Raw genomic sequence first — 20,256 nt, forward strand, 5'->3', positions numbered from 1 at the left:
CCAATTAGGAACCCTGGGGTGCTGCCTGTCCCGCCCACGTGGCCTGATTCCTGGTGACACTCTGCCCCCGCTACCAGCAGCCGTCTCCTTTCATCCGTCAGCTCGCCCTGGAGCCGTGGGGCCTCTGCTCGGAGTGGCGTCCCTGCCCGCCCGCGATCAGAGAGCTGGCAGGGCTCAGGGAAGGAAGCCTTCCTCCCTCCTGCGGGTGAGCAGGCGCGGGTGCGGAAGCTGCTGGCTTTCATGTCCCTGGCAGGGCCGCGTTCTGGCTGCCGGCTGCCCTGGAGGCTGCCCAGGGGCCGGTCCTGCGCCCCAGAAAGTGACAGCTCAGGGTGGGTGTGGGGGATGGCAGCCCAGTGCCCTTTTTGGCCACTGGATCAGGAGAGTGACTATTTGTTGGGAGAGGCCAAGGATGGGAGGAGGCAGAGGACCCAGTCCGTGGACACAAAGGTCCCCAACACCCCACGTCATACCTGCTTCCTGGGACTGAGCCCCCTTAGTGCTGGTGCTGCCCCAAGCCTCAGGGACCTCACTTGGCTCCCATCTCAGCCAAGCCCCCACCACTGCCTCACCCAGAACCCCTCCATCCCCCTTAGGGATGCCCTTAGTGGGCCCTGAAGACCACCACAATCCACGTAGACCTCGTCAGCCTGAGCAGAGGGGTACACCCTCCCTCGTGGCGGTCATGGTGGTCTTCTGTGCTGTCCACTCACCCCTTTTCCAGTGGGATTCCCTGAGACACAAGCTGGCAGGTAGGGGGCTTCCAGCAGGTGCTGAGGAAAGGCAGGGAGGCCAGGTTCAAGAGGAGCTGTCTCGAGGGGCCCAAATGGGTCCTTCAAGGCTTCAAGCTCTGCAGACCCCAGACGGCCCAGCTGGGTGGGTGGCCCCAGTGCCTGGCGGGTTGGCCGGGTCAGGGTCTGGCTTCACTGGGCTACCCTAGAAAGGTTGAGGCACTGTCCTACCTGTGTTTCTCCCCCCACCCCCCCAGCTTCCGGTGCCTCCAGGGCACTGGGGCTGCCCTCGTGCACCCTGCTGCAGCCCATCTCTCCGCACCAGGCTATGATCCCAGGCATCACAGTGGGGTTTCAGAGCGTTCACGGCCCTTCTCTGTCCCTCGGCTTCAACTGCAATCTCAGCGTTCCTAGGCCTCGCCTTTGAAGCTTCCTCTTATTAATACCCCCCACCCAGACCCCAAGAGCTCAGAGCTGGGCAGAGAGTATGCGCTCAGCTGGCAGCAGCGGCCCTTCCGCCAGGGCTAAGGACACAGAGCCTTGGGCGGTGGCCTCCCTGCTGCCTTAGGCCAGCTTTGGGGCTTACAGCCATGGTTCTCCTCGGGTGCAGAGGCGGGTATAGAGGCAGGTTATGACACTGGAGGGCTTCGGTATCCTCTGCAACAACCCTAACTCTGCACCACAGTCCAGCCCCCTGCCTGGGAGGCCTCCGGGGGCGTTTCGGGGGCCACGTGATGTGTCCTTGTCCCACACCTGTGCAGGTGGAGCCGGTCCTGAGCAGAAATCTTGCACCACCACCTCCAGGACAGGTGGCCTCCAGGACAGGCCTCCAGGAGGGGTGTGGGGACCCCAGTGCAACACCCACCCTGCAGGACAGGCTTGACGCTGGCTGGCACTGGCTTTTCCTTATCAAGCGAGTCAGGGAACCCACCTGTGGGCTTTTCGGTCAAGGCAGTAGGCCTGGAGGCACCTCTCAGCCTGGGACTCCCAAGGCAACTTGGCTCCGAGACCCCCCCCCTTCCCCATGTGCCGGGGCCCACTGAGGGTCCCTCCCATGGCGCTCATGTCTCCCATCCAGCTGCTCCCAGTGGATCTGGGCTCATATGTCAGTCCCTATGGAGTGCCCCCCACTCCCGCACTCTGGGCAGCACAGGTGAGGGAGGGGAGTGGGGGGCATGGTGGGCTGTGCCCCGTGCCCCCACCCGTGTAGTTCTGTGTGGTGCAGTTCTGTGTGCGTCTGCATCTCCTCTGATCTCTTGACCTCCTGCAGTCTCTGCTGAGGGCGGGGACTTCCAAGCTTAGTTCCCACCTTCAGAATGTCAACTGTTCACCCTGGGAACTGGGCAGGAAGGGGAGGTAGTTAAAAATGCCAGAGCACACACACCCCGAGAACTTCCTGTTTAGCTGGTGCTTGGGGCTGGCCCTAGGATTCTATGGTCTGATGCCCTGGGCTGGCTTGCACTGGGGTTGGTGCCAGAGGAGGACTAGGTAAAGCTGGGCAGCGGACTGTGCGGTGGGAGGGGCTTGGTAGGGCCGTAGCCCTCCTCAGCGGAGCCCTGGGCCTGATGGGTGCAGCACCCATGAGGCCAGCACGGAAGTGCAGTGCAGCCCTCCTCTCTGCCATCCTCCATGGTGCCCACTTGGTCCCTGAGCTCTCCTCTGCCCTCCCTGCAGGCAAACCTCTTCCCTGCTGCCCTTGTGCACTTCGGACCTGAGGAGCCAACAGGTGGGTGGGGCCCCCCTCTGCCCACTGCTGACCAGCCCTGGGCCCCGCATCCCAGCTCATCAGATGCCCCAGAGCAGGGGACTTCAGGTCTGGGAGGGAGACCTGTGGCCCCGATACCCCCATACCCTTCTCCTAGGGGCTTCAGGCTGGGCCACGCCCCCTCCCAGAGCAGAGAAGCAGTAGGCAGGGGCACCCCCTTCTCTGTGGCCTGAGGGTAGGCTGGGCCTCCTGCAGGCATCTACCTGGAGCCCACGCTGCTGGAACACACCGTTTCCCCGTCTGCAGCTGACGTGCTGGTGGCCAGGTGAGTTTCCACAGAGGGTGGGGAGAGCCCGCTGCCGCAGTGCCCACCATCTGGCACCTCGGCCTTCGTTCTCAGGTCCATGTCCAGGGCCGCTGGAACCCCACCCCCGCCGCCAGCCCCTGACCCTGCGCTCGTTGAGTTGGAGCCAACTGCTGAGGAAGGGGCAGTGGGCCCCCCTGAGCCCAGCCCTGGGACGGCCCAGCCGGTGAGGAGGGGTCTGGGCAAGGTGCCCAAGTGGCTGAAGCTGCCAGGTACTGTGGGGGGTGGCCGGGCGGGGAGGGGCTGCTGGGCAGGAGCCCAGGGCCCAGAGGTCATCCCGTGTGTTTGCGCTGCAGCCAGCAAGAGGTGAGAGCCGCCAGCCCAGAGGTGCCACTCTGCCACCACAGGACCCCTGCCCACCCTGAGCGGGAATAAACACGTGAACCTCTCTTGAGACCCTCCTGTCGTCCTTTCCAGGGCAGGGGCCCTCGGTCCTCTGACCCGCTGCCGCCCCTGCACCAAGCTCCCAGCAACGGGCCTCCAGCCTGGCTGGCCGGTGATGTGGGCCTGGGAGGCTGCTTGCTGGGGCTTGTTCTCGTTAACGAGGGCACAGGTGTCTTCCCTGAACCGCCTGCCCCTTGGTTTTTACTTCACTGACGTTGTTAATGACTCCTTCTCTAGGGAGGACACGAGTTCGGGGAGAAGGACCTCCAGGCATCGCTTGCCTGGCTGCATCTCAGGCTGGGCCCCCAGCCCTTGGCAGGAGAGGGGCGGACGCAGCCCCCACCCTGCGGTGGGACCGGGCAGGGCTGGCCTGGGGTTTCCCGGTGCCCCGCCCGCCCCACCATCTGAGCGCACTTCAAAGTGGCTGTGGGGCACGGGCTCTGGCACTTGTCGCCAGCCTCTCCCCTCAGGTCTAATGACTTCCACATGCGCCCAGAGCTTTGAAGCCCTGAGACTCCCTGCAGGAGGGGGGAGAGGGAAGTGGGGGGCAGAGGCGGGGAACGGGTGCAAGAAGGGGCCAGCGGGGCTAAACTGGGGAGGGAGGGCTGGCCCCCCACCCATGCCATCCTTGGGCGTGGGGGCGGGGTTCCTGGGTGCCCGTGGCAGCAGGGGCAGACGTCCCTCCCCAGCGGACTAGGTCCTCCAGCACTGTGAGAGTCCTGACCCCATGGTCACTGGGCCCAGGGCCCTCTGGGTGTTTCTGTCCTGGGCTGATGAGTCCCAGCAGCTTTCAGAACTGATGGGAGGTGGGTGCTGTGTTGCGGGGGAGGGTGGCTGGGCCCCAGAGGGCAGCCAGACTTCCCACCTGGGCTTCTCGCGGTTCCCAAGCAGCTCTGAGCGCCCTGGCCCTGGCCCTGGGACCGGTGGTCCTTCCCACTGGCGTGACTCCCCCCGCCCCACCAGCACCCCTGCTGGCCGGTGGCACACCACACTCACGGCAGCCCTGTGGCAGAGGCACCGTCCCAGGCGAGCAGCCACACGTGCGAGGGCTCCGATTTCACAGCCTCTTGAGCCTGGCCCACAGCAGGGCACTCACACATGCTGTTTGTTATTCTGTCCTCTCCCAGCTTTGAAGCAACTTGACTTTGGGTGATTAATGGCAACAGGAGGCTGTGCCTGGGGAGGTGGCTCTGATTTACTGACATTGCTTTGTGAGAACAAATATATAGCTCAGGCAAGCATCTTTTGAGGAGAATATCAGATGGCTAGAAGGTGACACACAAGCTTTGATGTCGGTGGCAGAACCACACCGTTCTGCTTGTTTGTGGAGGACACACGGGCTACCTGCTCAGGCGGGCGGGTCTCCTGCACCTGCTTCCCAATGACCAAGTGCTTCTCCCACACCGGTGGGTGCTCGGCTGTCCTGAGGGCGGGGGGCATGAGGGGAGGGCACCAACCCGGGTGCCAGGACCCTCATCCTGTCAGCGACCCCTCTATCTGCTGCATCCTGGCCATTAGCAGCAGGCAGAGGGGACGACAGGGGCAAGAGAGCGGTGGTTTGCTGGCACCTGGCCAGTCCTGGGAGCTGGAGGAGAACCTTGGGGATCAGCAGCTCCTGTCCTGTCTGAAGCCAGAGGCCGTGACTTGGACCAGTGGCCACAGTGAGGGTGGAAACCGCTAGAAGTCCAGAAGCTGTGGGGGAGAGGAGCGCTCAGAGCCTCGTGGGTGTAGCCCCCCCCGCCCCCCACCCCCGTCTCCTGGGCCAGGCCCTGTTCCTGGAGGCCCACCTACCAGCTGAGGCAGCACCTTCTCCAGCTGCTCCACGTCCACTTGGGCCAGGTCCTCTGCCTGGGCCTGCCGGACGCTGCGGATGGCCGCTTCTGCCGTGATGCAGGAGGGAAGTGAGGCAGAGAAGGCTTGGGGGGCCTCAGCCCTGGCTGCTGGCCCACCCTTGTGTCAGCCGACAGCTCAGAAGGCTGAGGTTGCGGCCTCTGAAACATGGAGCTTTTCAGGGACAGAGAGCTTAGGTGCTTGTGGAAAAACAGGAAAAATGTGTCTTGGTTACCCCACTGAAAAATAAAATGCAAAGGGATCGTGAATGGTCTGGACGGGCCTGGGTGGGATACTAGAGAACACCGCTGGGTCCCTCTGCTCACCCACAACGAAGATCTTGAGCAGCTCGGCCGTGAGCTGCAGCGCATCCCCGCTGACTGCAAGGTGAAGGGAGAAGGTTACAGACACACACCCTCTCCCTGCCGCCCCACTCTGCCCTCACTGCTTCTGACCTCACTCACACTCGCGCCGGTGACCTCAGCCCTCCGTCTGGCCCAGTCCTCCCTGAGGCCCTGGCCCCTGCAGAGGTGCAGTGCAGGGTCCCAGGTGCCCAGCAGGCCCCGGCCACCACCCCCCGCCCCCCCCCCCCCCCCCCCCCGTTCACACACCTTTGGTCTTGTCGTCTTTAAAATGCAAGTGCAGCAGCTTGCTCACCAGCTCCTGAGGGACGAAGGGGGCGTCAGTGAGTCACCGCCCCTGCCCCTCTGCTGCAGACCCCTTAGGCATTTAGTTCTGGATGTGATGCGGTTGTAATTGCTGGCTGGAAATGCTGTCTGTGGGGCTCTCCCAGGGTGGGGGATTAGGCAGTGGGGAGAAACCTCCCTGTGAGTGCCTCCAGAGGGCCAGAAATTAGACGCAAGTGGCAGACTGGTGGGAGCAGCCCAGGTGCCTGCCTGCCGCGCTCTGGGGCTCCCGTCCTCATGGAACGCAGAGCAGTCCTGTGCTCCTGCCCCCAGGGACGAGGTGCCCTCCCCACACTGGGCCCCTTTACAGGCCTGTCCACACCACCAACACTGCCCGGCTTTGCCAGACCCTGCTCTGGGCACTGGGTCAGCTCCATTCCAGGTCCCTCCCTGGAGCCTACGACACGACACGTGGAAAGGGATCTTCCTGTAATGGGGAAGGGCATTGTGGGAACCGCAGAGCTGGGCAGGGGCCAGGCTCCTCGGTCAATGGGCAGTCAAGGTAGGGGACAGAGCCCAGACTATCTGCAGGACTTCCTGACCAATGAGGATGGGACAAGGGCGGGTCCAGGCCAAGACTCCTCAAGGGAGAGGCTTGAGCCCCAAAGTATGGCACCACTAAGCGGAGATAGATTCTGGGGATCAGCAAGTCAGGAGCTCAGCTTGGAACATGTTGCATGAGGGACACGCATGAGGTGCCCAAGCAGAGCAGCCAGTGGGTGGCTGGAACTCAGAGACGGTTGAAGCTGGCGATGATCTGGGAGGTGGTAGCACGTGGGTGGACCAAGGGAGGTTGCTGAGGGCAGGGACCAGCCGGAAGAGGCTGCAAATGAGGAGCCAGCAGAGCGCCAGGGGAGGCAGGAGGACAGCAGCAGTGGGTGCCCAGGAGCCCAGAAACTGGGTGTCGTGCAGGGAAGGTGAGCTGGGGACCCACCAGGCCTCCAGCCTTAGCCACGGAGATGGCACTGCCTCGCCCAGTGCAGCTCAGCAAAGCTGAAGAGCAGAGTGGAGGAAGCGGACCCTGCCGGAGCCCTGGCTCAAGAGGGTAAGAGCTCGCCACCAGTCACTTGGGGCAGCACCAAAGAAGCAGCCTCATCCTCCCAGCAGTGACCACGTGAGCTTGGCGCCACCTGCTGGCCCTTCTTGCTGTGTACCTGAAAGGTACCAGGAAAGGCACAGAAGGCTCTACTGCTCTGCCAGCTCCCAGACCCTGGGGAAGAGCTAAATCAGCCAGGCTGCTGCTGGGGGGCAGCTGCATGGGGTTGCCGTGATAACTAGTCAGCACCAGCTGGGAGCGGAGGTTCCCTAAACTTGCAGAGGGTAGGATGGGACCTGGGATGTGGTCAGCCTTTGCCCCACTGTGTGGAGGCACCACGACCACGACCCCTCCCTCTCTCCCTCCCCGGGGGCAGCCCTGCTCATGGGTAATGACCATAACCCCAGCTCTGGCCAGAGCCCTCTGAGGGCGAGGACTCCAGAGCTGCCCAGGACCGCATGAAGGAGGCCCAGCCCAGTGCTCCCCTCTGCAGCTATTACAGTGCTCCCCTCTGCAGCTATTACAGCTATTACAACCCCCTGCCTCGGTTGTTTTCCCTTTGACACCATTTACCCCTTGTAGGCCAGGGCAGAGTGACGATTCTGGGTGATAAAGAGAGAGAACACCCACTGGGGACTGGCTGGACAAGTACTCATGAGGGGCTGAGACTCTCCCTCCTGCCCACAAAGGCCTGATATCAAGGGCTCAATGTCACCTAACCCTAAGGCAGAGCAACAATGCGAGACTCAGACCACTTACAGCCTGCGGGGTGTGGGAGGCAGCAGACCTCACTACCCACCCACCCACCCAGAGCCCCATTCGCCAGGTGCAGAGCAAAGGGGCTGACTCTGGAGGCGGATGGCCTGGGTTTGACCCTAGTTCTGCCTGTTTCCCACTGGCAAGTGGGGGTAGTACCAGTACCCATCTCCTATGGTGTTGAGCATTACACGGGCTAATCCATTTCAAGTGCATGTAACAGTGCCTGACTTCTGGGTGTGCTGCTAAGAAAAGCACTTGTAGAGCCACGTACACACCAGGCAACGGAGCCAGCCTGGATCAAGTGAGACGCAAAGCACAGGGCTGGCTTGATAGGGAACAGGCCAAAAGGAAGCTTTAGAATACGCAGGCGCCGAGACTACCCGCGAGCTGGGCCGCACTGTGCTCTACGCTAAACTCCTTAGGGTGAGTCCTGCAGATCCCGGAGCCGCGGGGCGGGAGCCCAGGCTCCTCTCTGAGCCTCCCTTCATTTGTGCTGGCACTTACCCCTGCCCGATTTCTGCAGACCCTCTCCCTCTTGCCGCAGACCAGGCTGCCTACCCAACCTTCCGCTACCCGGCCGCGGGATTCCATCCATGGAGAACGAAAGGTGTGCGGGACGAGGGTCATTGCCGGATTCTGGGAATGCGCTCACCCTATAAGCCACCCGACGGCAGCGCGGGGGCTGGCTCAGGATCCGCACGTGGGTCACTCAGGGTACCGGGCCGCAGCGTCCCCGCCGGCCCCGCGCGCGCCCCCCGCCCCGGCGGCCTCGCCCCGCGCCCCCAGCCCGCCCCGCCAGCAGGCCCTCTCTCACTTTCCGGAAGCCGGCGCCGATTTCCTCCATGACCGCCACCAAGGTGCGCGCCCTCCGGAGCCCCGCCCCCGCGTCCCCAGCCAATGAACCCTGAGCGCGCCCTCCGGAGACCCTCCCTCTCGACTCCAGCCAATCGACAAAGAGCGCGCCTTCTGGAGCCCCGCCCCGCGCCTCCAGCCAATGGACCCTCCGCGCGCGCCCGCTCCTTCGCCTTCACTGGCCCGCGGTGAGCGCCCCTCCTCCGCAAAGCCTCCTGGGAGTCGTAGTTTCCGCCAGGTCTTCCCGGCGCTCCCTGCTCTTCCTGGATACTGAGGCGCGCGGCGGCCGCGACAATCGAGCCGGGGTCAGCGGCGCGAGGACTGGGGCATCGGGCCCGGAGCCCAGGGGTACGGGCGACGTCCGGACGGACCGGCCCCGCTGCTGGAGGCCCCGCCCCCGAGGACGCCCACCTCCTCGGTCCCAGGCTTCAGCGGTCCGCTGAGAATCACCCGCCCCTGCCATCCTGGGGCCTCCCGCCTGTTGGACCAACTCAGTTTGCGCCTCGTTCCTTGGCTGCTGAAGACTTAAGAGTCTTTGTGTCCCCACTGAGCTGCCGGGGGCTCTCTGAAGGCCCCCAGAGGAGAGGCCCTGCTGTACTGCCCTTCCCCGGCTTCCCGGTCTGGCTCCTGGTGAGGCCTGTCTAGGCGCTTTCCGGGAAGCCCTTCCTGCACCCCAGGGACATGGAGGAGTTCCGGCGCACCTACAGCCGGCTGTGCAAGGAGAGTGGGGCCGAGCCCCAGGAGACTGTTCTGCAGCAAATGCACCAGCTGCCGCAGGGCCGGCTGGACCTGGCCACACAGAGCCTGACAGTGGATACCTGCAGGGCTCTGAGCAAGCTGCTACAGAAGGAGGCACTGCTGACGGAGCTCGTCCTGAGCGACTGCATGCTGAGTGAGGAAGGTGGGCACCAAGGGCCGGCGGCCCAGGGCAGCCCTTGCAACTTCAGAGTTGGGGCCGGGCTCCCCTGGTTTCTTTTGCTCTGCTGCTCATTAGCTGCACATGCCGCAGTCCTTGGTGCTTGACATCTCTAGCAGAGAACTCTGTCCCACCTGATTTCTTCTTTGTGAGGTTACTCCCTTTTACTGTCATAAAGCAAGCAGCAGCATCCTCTCTGGAAACCCAGGAGCAGGAGGCAATTTCTCTTTGTAATGGGAAAGCCTTAGTGTCCCCTGGCTTAGGAGAGTCCCGCTGTGCTGGTGAGCCGCCTGACTCCACACCTGGCAGATTTTTCAAACCTGACACAGGAGTGGGGTGACTCTTTTTTGTCATGAACCTTGGCTGGTGGGGGTCACTGGGACAGCCGTCCCTCCCCTATGTGTGGGGAGCTGACCCAAGATGGAGCCACCAGGGGTGGAGAGTGACTGCCCTGCTCTCTTACAGGGGCCGTGCTGCTGCTGCAGGGGCTGTGTGTCAACACCATCGTGCGGTTTCTGGATCTCAAGGTGGGTGGATCTGCACTCAGGGGCGTGCCACCTGAGAGCAGGAGTAGAGAAGATGCAGGTGTCCTGGCGACCAGGGGTCTGCATGGTGGCCGAAGACCGTGTCTGTAAGCGCTCTTGGCACACAGGCTCCGCCCCATTTGCTCATGGTCTCACGCACGCGTGTCGGTGTTCTGAGGGCAGGAACGTGAGTTCCAGAACGTTCTGACAAGCAAACTGAAATAGCCTGCATTAGAAGGCCACTGCGGGCAGGGAAAGCAGAATCTGAAAGGAGCCACACCTTCTGTTCGCCATGGCCTCGCCCACCACCTGACCAGGGTATTCAGAGCCCAGCTCAGGATGCTGGGGAGTGACTGGCTGGCCTCTTCCTGTCCTAGGGCAATAACCTTCGAGCCGCAGGGGCCGAGGCACTGGCAAAACTCCTCCGACAGAACAAGTCCATTCAGAGGTAGGGTGGCAGTCCCAGCCCCTGCTCTCCCCTGAGCCCCCGCTCTCTCTCTGCGTGGTTCTGGGTTGGCTCCAGAGGACACGGTTCTGCAACATGAGAGTTCACGCCTTCATGTCGGTCTTCCATGGTGGGGAGTAGGCGGGTATGAGTTACTCACGCGCCTCCAGCCTTTCTGCCAGAGACCCCCAAGCCTGTGCCCCTCCTCAAGACCGCTGGACCCCATGGGAGCAGGATGCCCTTTGGGGCCACGCACGTCATGTCCACCCTTCCTGCAGCCTCACCCTGGAGTGGAACAGCCTGGGCACGTGGGAAGAAGCCTTCGCTGCCTTCTGCGGGGCCCTGGCGGCCAATGGCACCCTGCGGCAGCTGGACCTCCGCAACAACCAGATCAGCCACAAGGGTGCCGAGGAGCTGGCTCTGGCCCTGAAGAGCAACACCAGCCTCCAGCAGCTTGGTGAGGCCACCAGCACTGGCCCTCCTCGTCCTCAGACCAGGCCAGGAGGTGTTGGTCTGGGGGGAGGGGGGAGGGGTTGCATCTCATCGCTTCCTCAGCCCTCCCACTGCTCCCTTTGTCCTCTCCCAGAAGGGTGGGGGTGGGAGAGGAGGGGCACGCTGAGCTGGGCTCCTGATCTGTGGCCGATCACAGGGAGTACCAGTGTTCCAGGCTGGGCCAGCCCTCCCACCCCCGCCCCATGCTTTCCATCTGGCAACACCAGCTTTCCTTCCAGACCTGCGCTGGAATCACATCGGCCTCCTGGGCGGCCGCGCCCTGGTAAACTGTCTCCCCAGCAACAGAACCCTGTGGAAGCTGGAGCTGGCTGGGAACAGCATCCCCGGCGACATCCTCAGAGCCGTGGGTACGGGCACGTGGGGCCGCTGGTGGCTTGCACTGTTTGGAGCAGGGCATAGAGCTGATTCCCTGTGACAGAGACTCAGCCACTGAGGGGGGGGTGGCTTGGGCCAGAACAAGTAAACACGGCATCACGACGGTAGCATGTTAAGAACAGAGGAAGTGAGAGCAGGCGCCAGGGAAGAAACGGCAGCGGCAGGAGCCTGCAGAGCGCTGACTGCCCGTACTGCTCCTCACCCTCCTCACACCACGGTCTCCGCCTGTCATGACCCTGACTCCTCAGCCCCAAGCCCACTGAGCACGCTGCCACTCCCCATGGCTCGTCGTCCCACCGGCAGCGCCAGCCACCTGAGGGCCCGAGCCTGGGTTGGAATCTAGTGTGGCGTCACCACCTGCTGGGTCTGCCCAACGCGTGTCCTCTCCCACTTCTTGGTTCTTGGACCTGCCTCCGAGTCACCCCAGTTGGCACCATGGCCGCTTCTGGCTGGCCTCTCTCCAAATGCTGCCTGGATCTTTCCAGAGCATGGGAGCTGAGCACACCATTCACCTCTTAAAAGTCACACACTGGCCTTTGGCCTTTGGGGCGGAGCCCAAATGCCCACCTTTTTTGGCGGTTGAGCAGCCTCCCCACCTCTCCCCGTGTGCCTGTTCCCCCTCCCAGGCTCCTGGCTTCACTGTTGTCCCTACCCCCACCCCCTCTGAGCCCCTCACCTGCTAATGCATTGAGGGGTCTGATTTGTGGGGTGAGATACCACCTTGCGCAGTGTCTTCTGGGCATGGGGCTGGGCTGGCCATTGGCCACTCCTGGGGCTCGGCCTCCCGGTAGACAACTTGGCTTTTCCCAACAGAGCAAGCCATGGATCACAACCAGGACCGGCAGACCGCCTTCCGGGAAAGCCAGGCCCGCGCCCACGTGCTCAGCAAGGAGGTGCGGCACCTCCGGGAAGAGAAGTCCAAACAGGTGAGGACAGTGCTGCCTCTGACTGCAGGACCTCGCCCCATCCCCAGCCCCGCCCTGACTGTCTGGACAAAGGGCCCCCCTCAGCCCCCGTGCCATGGCCTTGTTCCTTCCTTCTGGGCCCTGGAGCCTCTCCAAGCAGCCAGTACCCAGGCCTGGGAGGCAACCTCTTGTTCTGATGCCCTCTGGCTGGGTGGGCGGGTAGGTGGGCTTTCCCTCTGGGCCTCCCTGCGTGGGAGCCACTCTCCCTTTGGATGAGGCCGAGCCCTTTCGTGTCCTGTCACCTCAGTGGATGTCTGCCCTCCTTTCTGCTGACTGTGGGGAGTGGGCAGGCTCTGGGCCCTGACAGGGCTCTGGCTGCCTCTGTCCCCAGTTTCTGGACTTGATGGAGACGATCGACAGACAGAGAGAAGAGATGGTCAGAAGCAGCAAGTGAGTGTGGCCCCAGGGCCAGGGGGCAGGGCGGTGGTGCGGTGGGGGTACCCGGGGTTCGGGTCCTCGCTCTGGCCTTGGAGTGACCTAACGTGAGCCTCATCGCCTGCCCACGGACAAGGTTGTGGGGTGTGTTTACCGAGGGGGTTGGCTGGAGGGTTAGTGGCTGCACCGAGACTTCCTCAGCCCACACCTGGAGGTGGCGTGAGCCTGAGGAGCAGCAGCTGCTGCAGGGAGGGGCCCAGAGGGCTCCAGGGTTTGGGTTTCTTGAACCCTCCTCTCTGCCCACAGGGCATCGGCAGCACGCGTGGGGCAGCTTCAGGAAGCCCTGAACGAGAGGCACTCCATCATCAATGCTCTCAAGGCCAAGTAAGGAGGAGCAGAGGGTAGGACGGGGTTGTGAGGAGGCTTCAAAACACTTTAGAGACCTGCCCACGGGGCAGAGGAGGACGGTCCAGACAAGGACTCGAGTCCCCAGGGTACAAAGAAGGTGGAGGGACCGCTGGGGTGGTAACCTGGGAACGCTTCTTGGAGGAGGTGGGCGCTAGCCGGGGTAATAGTCTGGCAAGAGTGAGAACAGCAAGGCCTTAGCAGAGGCTAGAGGTGGGATGGGGTGGGGCTGGCCCTTCCCTCCTTGCAGGCTGCAGATGGCTGAGGCCGCCCTCGCTCTGTCAGAGCAGAAGGCCCAGGACTTGGGGGAGCTCCTGGCAACCGCAGAGCAGGAACAGCGGAGCCTGGCCCAGAGGCAGGCAAAGGAGCACAGGCTGGAGCAGCAGGTGGGCAGGGAGGGCTGGATGGGCAGGTGGTTGGGCGTGGGGTGGGCAGGCGGTGCATGGTGGCAGGTGTCCAGTGGCGCCCTTTCCCCATCTGACCCCCAGGAAGCTGCAGAGCGGGAGTCTAAGCTCCTCAGAGACTTGTCTGCTGCCAATGAAAAGAACTTGCTTTTGCAAAATCAGGTATGGGGGCAGGGTGTGGGGGCAGGTCCCTGGAAGGCCTGGGGCAGGGCTTCAGGGAAGGGGCCAAAGCTTCCCTCCCTCGGTGCTGGTTTTCCAGGTGGACGAGTTGGAGCGGAAGGTGAAATCTCAGCAAGATCAGCTATTCCTGACCAGGCAGGAGCTGACCAACACGGCAGCTGAGCTGAAGATGCGGGCTGTCCAGGCTGAAGGTGGGCACAACAGGCCTGCCACTGGGTGCTGAGAACCAAGGGCCCCCAGAGGAGTCCTACCCACGCTCTTCCCCTGTGCTTCCAGAACGCCTGGAACTGGAGAAGAAGAGGTCCCGGAAGAGCTTGGAGGACGCGGAACACCTGCGCTTCAAGGAGGTGCCTCATTAGTTGTATCGTCTGGCCTTTGCTCTCCCCGCTTCATCGGGGCCTGCAGACACCTCGTTGTGGCATGGTGTCCCCAAGGCGCACTCCTGGCCGGGCTTCCCTCGACAACCTTGGGGTGCTGGTGGCATTTCTCCGACAGCCCTGGCAGATGTCAGACCCAGAACCTCCCCACCAGTTTCTAGAAGGGACCCTGACTGCTGGGGCCACAGCACAGACTGCCATGTGCTCTGTGCCACCTGGGGTGCAGCACTGGGACGTGCCCTCCATCCTCACCTCCTGTGAGGCCACTTGGGGCAGCCCTCACTCGGAAGTAACAGGGTCCCCAAGATTCACCTGCCCCCCAGGGTGGGGATCCCATGAGGGGAAGGCTGGGGAGCCAGCGTGCCAGCCCTGTCCCCACCCCACACCTGGGCAGGTGGAGCACATGACTCGCCACCTGGAGGAGAGCGAGAGGGCCATGCAGGAGAGGGTGCAGAGGCTGGAGGCTGCGCGGCTGTCCCTGGAGGAGGTGAGCTGGGCGCCAGGCTCTGCCCTCCCCTAGGGAGGCTGGCTGTGGCCAGAAGGGGTCCCTGGGAAGGGGCAGAGGACAGGCCCAGCGGTCACTGTCTGCGGTGTAGGAGCTGAGCCGGGCGAAGGCTGCGGCACTCAGTGAGCGCAGCCAAGCTGAGGAGGAGCTCATCAAGGCCAAGAACCAAGTCCGTCTGGAGGAGGTGAGCCCAGGGCCACGGTCTGCTGCTTGCAGCGCCCACTGGGGAGAGAGGTCTGAGGGGTTGGCATGAGCTGCCTGGGTTGCACAACCCTTTGGGCTTAAGTGGGCCAGACCAAGGCTGTCTTCTGGCTCTGTAGGGAGGGACAAGGGAACAGGAGGTCCAGGGGTGCAGAAAACTTAGACGAGGACACTCATCCCATCAGCACCACATCCAGCCCCCCCTGCCCACGCAAAGAGCCAATGTCCTCCAGCCCCAAGGTGGGGAAGGGGTTTGGCCCAAATGTGCAGCCTGTGACCACATGGTGGAAGTAGGGGACCAGAGGCCAGAGGGCAGGATGGTGTCAGCCTGGGACATGGGGGAGGCTCCTCATTCAAGTTGAGCCCATTCAGAGCAACATATGCAATAACTGTAGTGACAAGGCCGTTTCCACATTGCAAATATACGCTCCTCTCTGTCTGAAGGTGGGGCTGGGGGGTTCACTCCTCCCGTGAGCTCAGGTCCACAGGCCAGAAAGCAGCTCACCAGCCCCTCTCCCGGGCCCGCAGCAACAGCGCCTGGCTCACCTGGAGGAGAAGCTGCGGCTGCTGGCGCAGGCTCGGGACGAGGCTCAAAGCGCCTGCCTGCAGCAGAAGCAGGCAGTAGCTGATGCCCAGGCGCGGGCCAGCCAGCTTGACCGGCAGGTGGAGGGTCTGAGGCGGCGCCTGGAGGAGCTGCAGCAGGTAGCCGGGACGTCGAGGGCTCCCAGGGGTGCCCGTGGTGCCCCCAGCTGCCACCTCACCCCCCCACCCCCTTGCCTGGCAGGAGCTGAGCAACAAGGACCAAGAAAAGGCGGCTGAGGTGACAAGGGTGCGGCTGGAGCTGCAGGAGCAGAACGGCCGCCTGCAAGCAGAGCTGACAGCCCAGGAAGCGCTTAAGGAGAAGGCAGCGGCCCTGGAACGCCAGCTGAAAGGCGAGCTGAGCCCCACCCCCGCCCCCCTGTGGCTTCTCTGCAGGGCCTTTCTTACTGGGTCATCCCACAGGAGAAGGAGGAGGCTGGCCTGGAGAGCTGAGCTTGGCCTAGGTCTCAGCTCCAGGAGGTGCTGGTAGGGGAGGCTGGGTATGTGTGCACCCAGGGGACCCCGAGCAAACCCCACCCTGCCGGCCCCCTGCGGACCTCTGGATTGGCGGGAGCCCAGGCAGTCCCCAGAGCCCCTTCCTCACTGAGCTTCCTCCCTTGCAGTGATGGCAAGTGACCACCGGGAGGCACTGCTGGACAGGGAGAGCGAGAATGCCTCTCTCCGTGAAAAGCTTCGCCTTAAGCAGGCCGAGATTGCCCGGATCCGGGATGAGGAGGCCCAAAGGGCCAGCTTCCTGCAAAATGCTGTTCTGGCTTATGTGCAGGGGTCCCCCCTGAGGACCTTGAGCCCCCAAAAGTGAGGGGAGGCAGGGAAAGTCTGAAAGTGGCAGGAAGGTGGCATCTGTTGGACATCTTTGTCTCATGCCTGCTCCTCCCTTCCTTACAAGGGACAGGCCATCGGTAGGTCCGGGCTCTTTAGGCAGGGTCTACAGCTGGTGACTTGGAAAATCAGTGCTGGAATGGATGTGAGAGCAGGACGGCTGCAGCTTACGACCAGAGTGCCTGCCTGCGGGGGGTCTAGAACCTGGCTGGCCAAGAGGGCTGGAGAGGGCCCCAGCCCCATCCCCACTCCTTCATCCCAATCACAGGGAATGATGCACCTGAAAACACAGACCCATGTTGGAAGGAGATCTGGGGGAGCAGGCCTGAGCTCTCCTGGCCCCACCCACCACAGTTCAGTCACCTTTCACCACCATGAGCTCCGCAGGCCCCAGCGCTCACTCCAGGGTATTCTGAAATACAGACTTTTGCAATTTGTGATATATTTTGGCCCCAGTGCCTTTCTCCAGTATCAGTCTTTTCTCCAAGCTTGGGCCCTTCAGGAAAGGCCCTCCAGGTGTTGCTGGGTCACCCCTTCTAACTGCTACCAGGTAGGGCCCTTCAGGAAAGGCCCTCCAGGTGTGGCTGGGTCACCCCTTCTAACTGCTACCAGGGGCCTGCCTGCCTCGGGGATCTCTAGTGACTGCGAACACCTGTGTTTTCACCAACTATCTCGTGGTTAGAGGGTGGGTGGGCCTCAGCCCCTCCCTCGGTGGGCCCTGGGAATCCTCTCCCTAGAAGAAACCTGTGTGCACCGACCACAACCTGTTCAGGTGGGTGGGAGCAGCCTGTCTGCGCTTACCTCGCCCCTTGGCGTGGGTCACGGGGGCTCTGGGGAGGGTCTACCCAAGCTCGACACGGGTTACGGGTTGCCCTGTGACCCCGCCCCCCACCAGATTTCTCTGGAAGGCGCGTCAGCCCGCGTTCGGGGCGGGTCCGCGCCCCCCGCCCTCCATGCCGGCCGCGTTCGGCTGTCTCCGCGCCCGGCGCTCGGCGGCGCTCGGCTGTCTCCGGCCGCTCGGCTCGGCGTTCGGCTCGGGTCCGCGGCCGCTGCGGCGCCGGGCATTTCTCCGCAGCTCGGCTCGCGGCCGCGCCCGCCCGGCCCGCGCCCATGCAGGCCATCAAGTGCGTGGTGGTCGGCGACGGGTGAGTGCGCGAGGCGGAGGCCGCTCGGCCTGGCGCGCCAGGCGCGCCGGGAGGGGTTGGCCCCGGGGACCTTGCTGGGCAGGGCGCGGGGCTCCGGGGCGCGGCCGGGACGGAGGGGGCGGCGCTCGGTCCGGGGATCCCGGCTTGGGGTCCAGGCGGGGCGGCCCCGATCTGCCCGTGGGCGTCGGGGAACCCGGCAGGGGCGGAAGGACGCGGTGGGGCGGGGTCCCGGCTGGTCGCGGGGCACAGGCCTCCAGCCCAGGCCCACCTGATGCTGCCGGCAGCCAGCGGCCCCGCCTGGCCTCCCGGTGGGTGGGGCCAGGCCTCTCACCTGGGCTGAACCCTCAGCCGGTGCCACCTTCGCGGTACCTGCCTGGGGCTCTGAGGCAGCTCACCCCAGCCCTCACCCACCACTCTGCCCCCGCGGAGGCCCTCCTGCCCTGGTCCTCTATCGCTGCGGATCTGCTGGGCAGGCACCCCTGTTCCCACACTGGGCACCGTGGGAGGGGGCTGCCCTTGCTGGGCAGAGGGCTGAGGTGGGCCTGGGAGCAGCGTGGGCTTGCCCTCTCTCTGCAGCGCCGTGGGGAAGACCTGCTTGCTGATCAGTTACACGACCAACGCCTTCCCTGGAGAGTACATCCCCACCGTGTGAGCAGGCGGGCGGGTCCAGAGCTGGCAAGGGGAGGGTATGGGCGCCTGTGCGCGGGGCTCCCCTGGGCTTCGAGGTCGGGCCCAAGTGGCCCTGGTCTGGGCTCCGGGGTGGGGCAAGGTGCTGACAGAGCTCCAGGTTTGTGCAGGCCTGAGAACCCAGACACTGGGGGGATCTCTCTCACTCTGTTTTCTAGTTTTGACAACTATTCTGCGAATGTGATGGTGGACGGGAAGCCTGTCAACCTGGGGCTGTGGGACACCGCTGGGCAGGAGGACTACGACCGGCTTCGGCCACTCTCCTACCCCCAAACTGTAGGGGACCACAGGGCAGCCTGCAGGGGCTGGGTGGCTCGGGTGGAGGCCCAGAGGGCCTGGTGTGCGCGCGTGCGTGCATGTGTGTGTGTGTTGGGGGAGTGAGCAGAGGCCATTTGGAGCCTCTTTGACTATTCCTACATGGTACCTTCCCTTCTTCCCTCCCTTTCTCCCAAGGACGTTTTTCTGATCTGCTTCTCCCTGGTGAGCCCAGCCTCCTTTGAGAATGTTCGAGCCAAGGTAGGACAGGGCCAGAAGCGGAGTTGTCTTCCTGGGAGGGGAGGAAGCTGCCCAGAGGATTTGCCCTTAGAGGGCAGGGGTCTCTTGCTTGAGGGCCTTACAGAGACAAATTGTCCTTTGGAGATTGCCGGGTGTGAGGTCTTAAGGTGGCCCAGGGGGTGATGAGGGGCCAGGGCTTGGGCAGGGGTGGTGAGTGAGGCTCTCAGAGAAGGAAGGGCCCTGACTGAGAGGACCTGACGGGCCTGGAAGCGTCTTGGCTAGGTATTTTTGTTCTTGGTCATTTCCCTACCAGACCCAGTGGTCACCCCATGAAACAAGAAGGGCTAAGTGTGTGTCTTAGCACAAGGAAGGGGCCCTTGGGAGCCATGGCCTGCTCTGGGCCAGGCTGAGGGTAAAGCTCCCAAGGGGTAGAGATCAGAGCCTCCCATCCCCACAGTGGTACCCAGAGGTTCGGCACCACTGCCCCCACACGCCCATCCTCCTGGTGGGCACCAAGCTGGACCTTCGTGACGATAAGGACACCATTGAGCGGCTACGGGATAAGAAGCTAGCGCCCATCACTTACCCCCAGGGCCTGGCCATGGCCCGGGAGATCGGTGAGTGGGCACGGACAGGCCTGCCGGTGCAGGGAGGAGAGGTTCGCTCTGGGGGGCACAGTGCTGCCCCCTGCTGCCCCCCACCTTCACTGTTCCCTTTCTTTGCTGCCCTCAGGCTCTGTCAAGTACCTGGAGTGCTCAGCCCTGACCCAGCGGGGCCTGAAGACTGTGTTTGATGAGGCCATCCGGGCTGTGCTCTGCCCGCCTCCTGTGAAGAAGCCAGGGAAGAAGTGCACGGTCTTCTAGAGCCCTCACTTCTGGAGGAGCAGCCCCCAGCCCCCCGCACCTGTATCTGTTGTGTTGAGATGTCTGGTGTCCCTGAGTCTGCTGTGGGGAAGTCGTGTGGGTGGGGAGGGGGAAGAATCATGGGGACGAGGCTGCTGCTCCCGGGGTGGTGCTGGGGCCATGGGGTCCTGTCCACTCTGCCTCCTCTACCTGGGGGTACAGCTCCAGCCTTCCCTGGCCCCCAGGGAGTCCGGAAGGGAGCAGGGTCTCCCTCAGGCTGCAGGGGCAGGTCCAGGGCAGCCCCAGGATGGGCTTCCCTGATGGGGGAGTTTGTGGGGTGGGTTCTGTCCTTGTGCCCCAGGATGGGGCAGCCCCTTTTTATTTTATACAATAAACGTTCTTCATCATCTCCTGCTGTCTTGCTACCTGCCCTGCTCCTGCACCCTCAGGGTGCCAGGCCCCTAACCCCCACCATCCACGGGTACAGAGCCAGAGCGGGTGAGCTTCAGACACACACACACACACAGGCCAGAGGAGAGGAGGAAAAGCTTGCTGAGCCCTCTCAGTCTCCAAAGGAGGGACCCAGATCAAAGTGGGGGCAAGTGCATTTGGCCCCTTCTGGATGAAGAAAGCCCTTCTCATGCTGACTTCAGGCCTCTGGGAGGGCACAACCAGGGGAGCGAGGGGCAGGATGGTCTGCAAGTCAGGCCCCATGGGGCCCTGTGGAGCCCAGGGCAAGGCCAGGGGACACTCAGCTGAGTGTTCAGGAAGACAGGCCGTCAAGAGGAAGGACGTCCAGGCAGAGGGACCCTGCAGCCATGGAGGTAGAACAAACGTGGTGTGGAGAGGACAGGAGGGGCTGCAGGTGGGCCAACAGCCTGGCATCGCTGGGCAGACAACGGCGGGAGGTGAGGGGCGGGCCTGGCCTGGAGCTAGGACTTCACCCCTGAGGCCACAAGGCACTACTCTGGCGTGATGAGAAGCCACACTGCTGCCCCGCAATGGTGTGCAGAGGGTGGACTGCTGAATTTCAGGAACTTTGCTAGTCAGTTTTTAAACAGCTATTGTTAATAATTATATAAATTTATATTAGTTGTATTTAAAAAAATGAAATTAACAAATACACAAAACACATCACT

The 20,256-nt window shown here is 63.3% G+C and overlaps 4 protein-coding genes across 13 annotated transcripts in view; 3 read left to right on the forward strand and 1 right to left on the reverse strand.

Annotated features, from left to right (window-relative positions):
• ASPSCR1 (ASPSCR1 tether for SLC2A4, UBX domain containing) overlaps positions 1-3,186 on the forward strand; it is a 29,700-nt gene extending 26,514 nt beyond the window's left edge. For 3 of the 7 annotated variants that reach the window (XM_068529985.1, XM_068529991.1, XM_068529988.1), the window contains 5 exons: positions 81-205; positions 2,403-2,454; positions 2,689-2,758; positions 2,834-2,963; positions 3,094-3,186. In XM_068529985.1, coding sequence (XP_068386086.1) covers positions 81-205; positions 2,403-2,454; positions 2,689-2,758; positions 2,834-2,963; positions 3,094-3,172 — 456 coding nt within the window. In that variant the 3' untranslated portion in view covers positions 3,173-3,186. Of the gene's footprint in view, positions 1-80; positions 206-2,402; positions 2,455-2,688; positions 2,759-2,833; positions 3,010-3,093 lie in introns of all 7 variants that reach the window. The other 4 variants (XM_068529987.1, XM_068529986.1, XM_068529990.1 and 1 more) reach the window with 4 other exon arrangements.
• A 1,512-nt stretch (positions 3,187-4,698) lies between these two features.
• CENPX (centromere protein X) lies at positions 4,699-8,376 on the reverse strand. Of its 3 annotated transcripts, none has more exons than XM_068530446.1 (5): positions 8,307-8,376; positions 5,623-5,674; positions 5,338-5,391; positions 4,973-5,061; positions 4,699-4,873 (listed from the first exon to the last, which is right to left on the reverse strand). In XM_068530446.1, the coding sequence occupies exons 1-5, from the start codon at positions 8,334-8,336 to the stop codon at positions 4,859-4,861; spliced, it is 240 nt and encodes a 79-aa protein (XP_068386547.1). In that variant the 5' UTR covers positions 8,337-8,376; the 3' UTR covers positions 4,699-4,858. The 3 variants fall into 3 exon arrangements, with proteins under 3 accessions (XP_068386547.1, XP_068386545.1, XP_068386546.1); XM_068530444.1 differs by lacking the exon at positions 8,307-8,376 and adding an exon at positions 7,997-8,119; XM_068530445.1 differs by lacking the exon at positions 8,307-8,376 and adding an exon at positions 7,997-8,109 and having other exon boundaries at positions 4,973-5,058.
• Positions 8,377-8,605: 229 nt separating this feature from the next.
• Positions 8,606-16,392, forward strand: LRRC45 (leucine rich repeat containing 45). The gene is made up of 17 exons (XM_068530127.1): positions 8,606-9,245; positions 9,726-9,787; positions 10,162-10,232; positions 10,508-10,686; positions 10,961-11,089; positions 11,931-12,043; positions 12,414-12,472; positions 12,764-12,841; positions 13,113-13,248; positions 13,351-13,428; positions 13,526-13,637; positions 13,723-13,793; positions 14,218-14,310; positions 14,420-14,512; positions 15,058-15,231; positions 15,314-15,461; positions 15,732-16,392. The coding sequence occupies exons 1-17, from the start codon at positions 9,026-9,028 to the stop codon at positions 15,926-15,928; spliced, it is 2,013 nt and encodes a 670-aa protein (XP_068386228.1). The 5' UTR covers positions 8,606-9,025; the 3' UTR covers positions 15,929-16,392.
• Positions 16,393-16,981: 589 nt separating this feature from the next.
• Positions 16,982-19,526, forward strand: RAC3 (Rac family small GTPase 3). 2 transcript variants are annotated; one of them, XM_068530129.1, is made up of 6 exons: positions 16,982-17,093; positions 17,670-17,741; positions 17,939-18,056; positions 18,234-18,296; positions 18,733-18,896; positions 19,008-19,526. In XM_068530129.1, exons 1-6 carry the CDS (start codon positions 17,059-17,061, stop codon positions 19,066-19,068), a joined length of 513 nt encoding a protein of 170 aa, XP_068386230.1. In that variant the 5' UTR covers positions 16,982-17,058; the 3' UTR covers positions 19,069-19,526. The 2 variants fall into 2 exon arrangements, with proteins under 2 accessions (XP_068386230.1, XP_068386229.1); XM_068530128.1 differs by having other exon boundaries at positions 18,733-18,892.
• Positions 19,527-20,256: the final 730 nt, after the last annotated feature.

Source organism: Eschrichtius robustus, chromosome 20 (genome assembly GCF_028021215.1).
Source record: "Eschrichtius robustus isolate mEscRob2 chromosome 20, mEscRob2.pri, whole genome shotgun sequence".
NCBI classification, from domain to species: domain Eukaryota; kingdom Metazoa; phylum Chordata; class Mammalia; order Artiodactyla; family Eschrichtiidae; genus Eschrichtius; species Eschrichtius robustus.

Coding starts and splice junctions, on each gene's coding strand:
- LRRC45 (XM_068530127.1), top strand. CDS start 9,026: ATGGAGGAGTTCCGGCGCACCTACAGCCGGCTGTGCAAGGAGAGTGGG. Junction 10,233..10,507: donor CAGAACAAGTCCATTCAGAG/GTAGGGTGGCAG, acceptor CCCTTCCTGCAG/CCTCACCCTGGAGTGGAACA. Junction 14,513..15,057: donor ACCAAGTCCGTCTGGAGGAG/GTGAGCCCAGGG, acceptor CCGGGCCCGCAG/CAACAGCGCCTGGCTCACCT.
- RAC3 (XM_068530128.1), top strand. CDS start 17,059: ATGCAGGCCATCAAGTGCGTGGTGGTCGGCGACGG. Junction 17,742..17,938: donor GGAGAGTACATCCCCACCGT/GTGAGCAGGCGG, acceptor TCTGTTTTCTAG/TTTTGACAACTATTCTGCGA. Junction 18,893..19,007: donor GGCCATGGCCCGGGAGATCG/GTGAGTGGGCAC, acceptor TGCTGCCCTCAG/GCTCTGTCAAGTACCTGGAG.
- CENPX (XM_068530444.1), bottom strand. CDS start 8,119: ATGACCCTCGTCCCGCACACCTTTCGTTCTCCATGGATGGAATCCCGC. Junction 5,675..7,996: donor TCTGCAGAAATCGGGCAGGG/GTAAGTGCCAGC, acceptor TTCGTCCCTCAG/GAGCTGGTGAGCAAGCTGCT. Junction 5,062..5,337: donor GCTCAAGATCTTCGTTGTGG/GTGAGCAGAGGG, acceptor GCATCACGGCAG/AAGCGGCCATCCGCAGCGTC.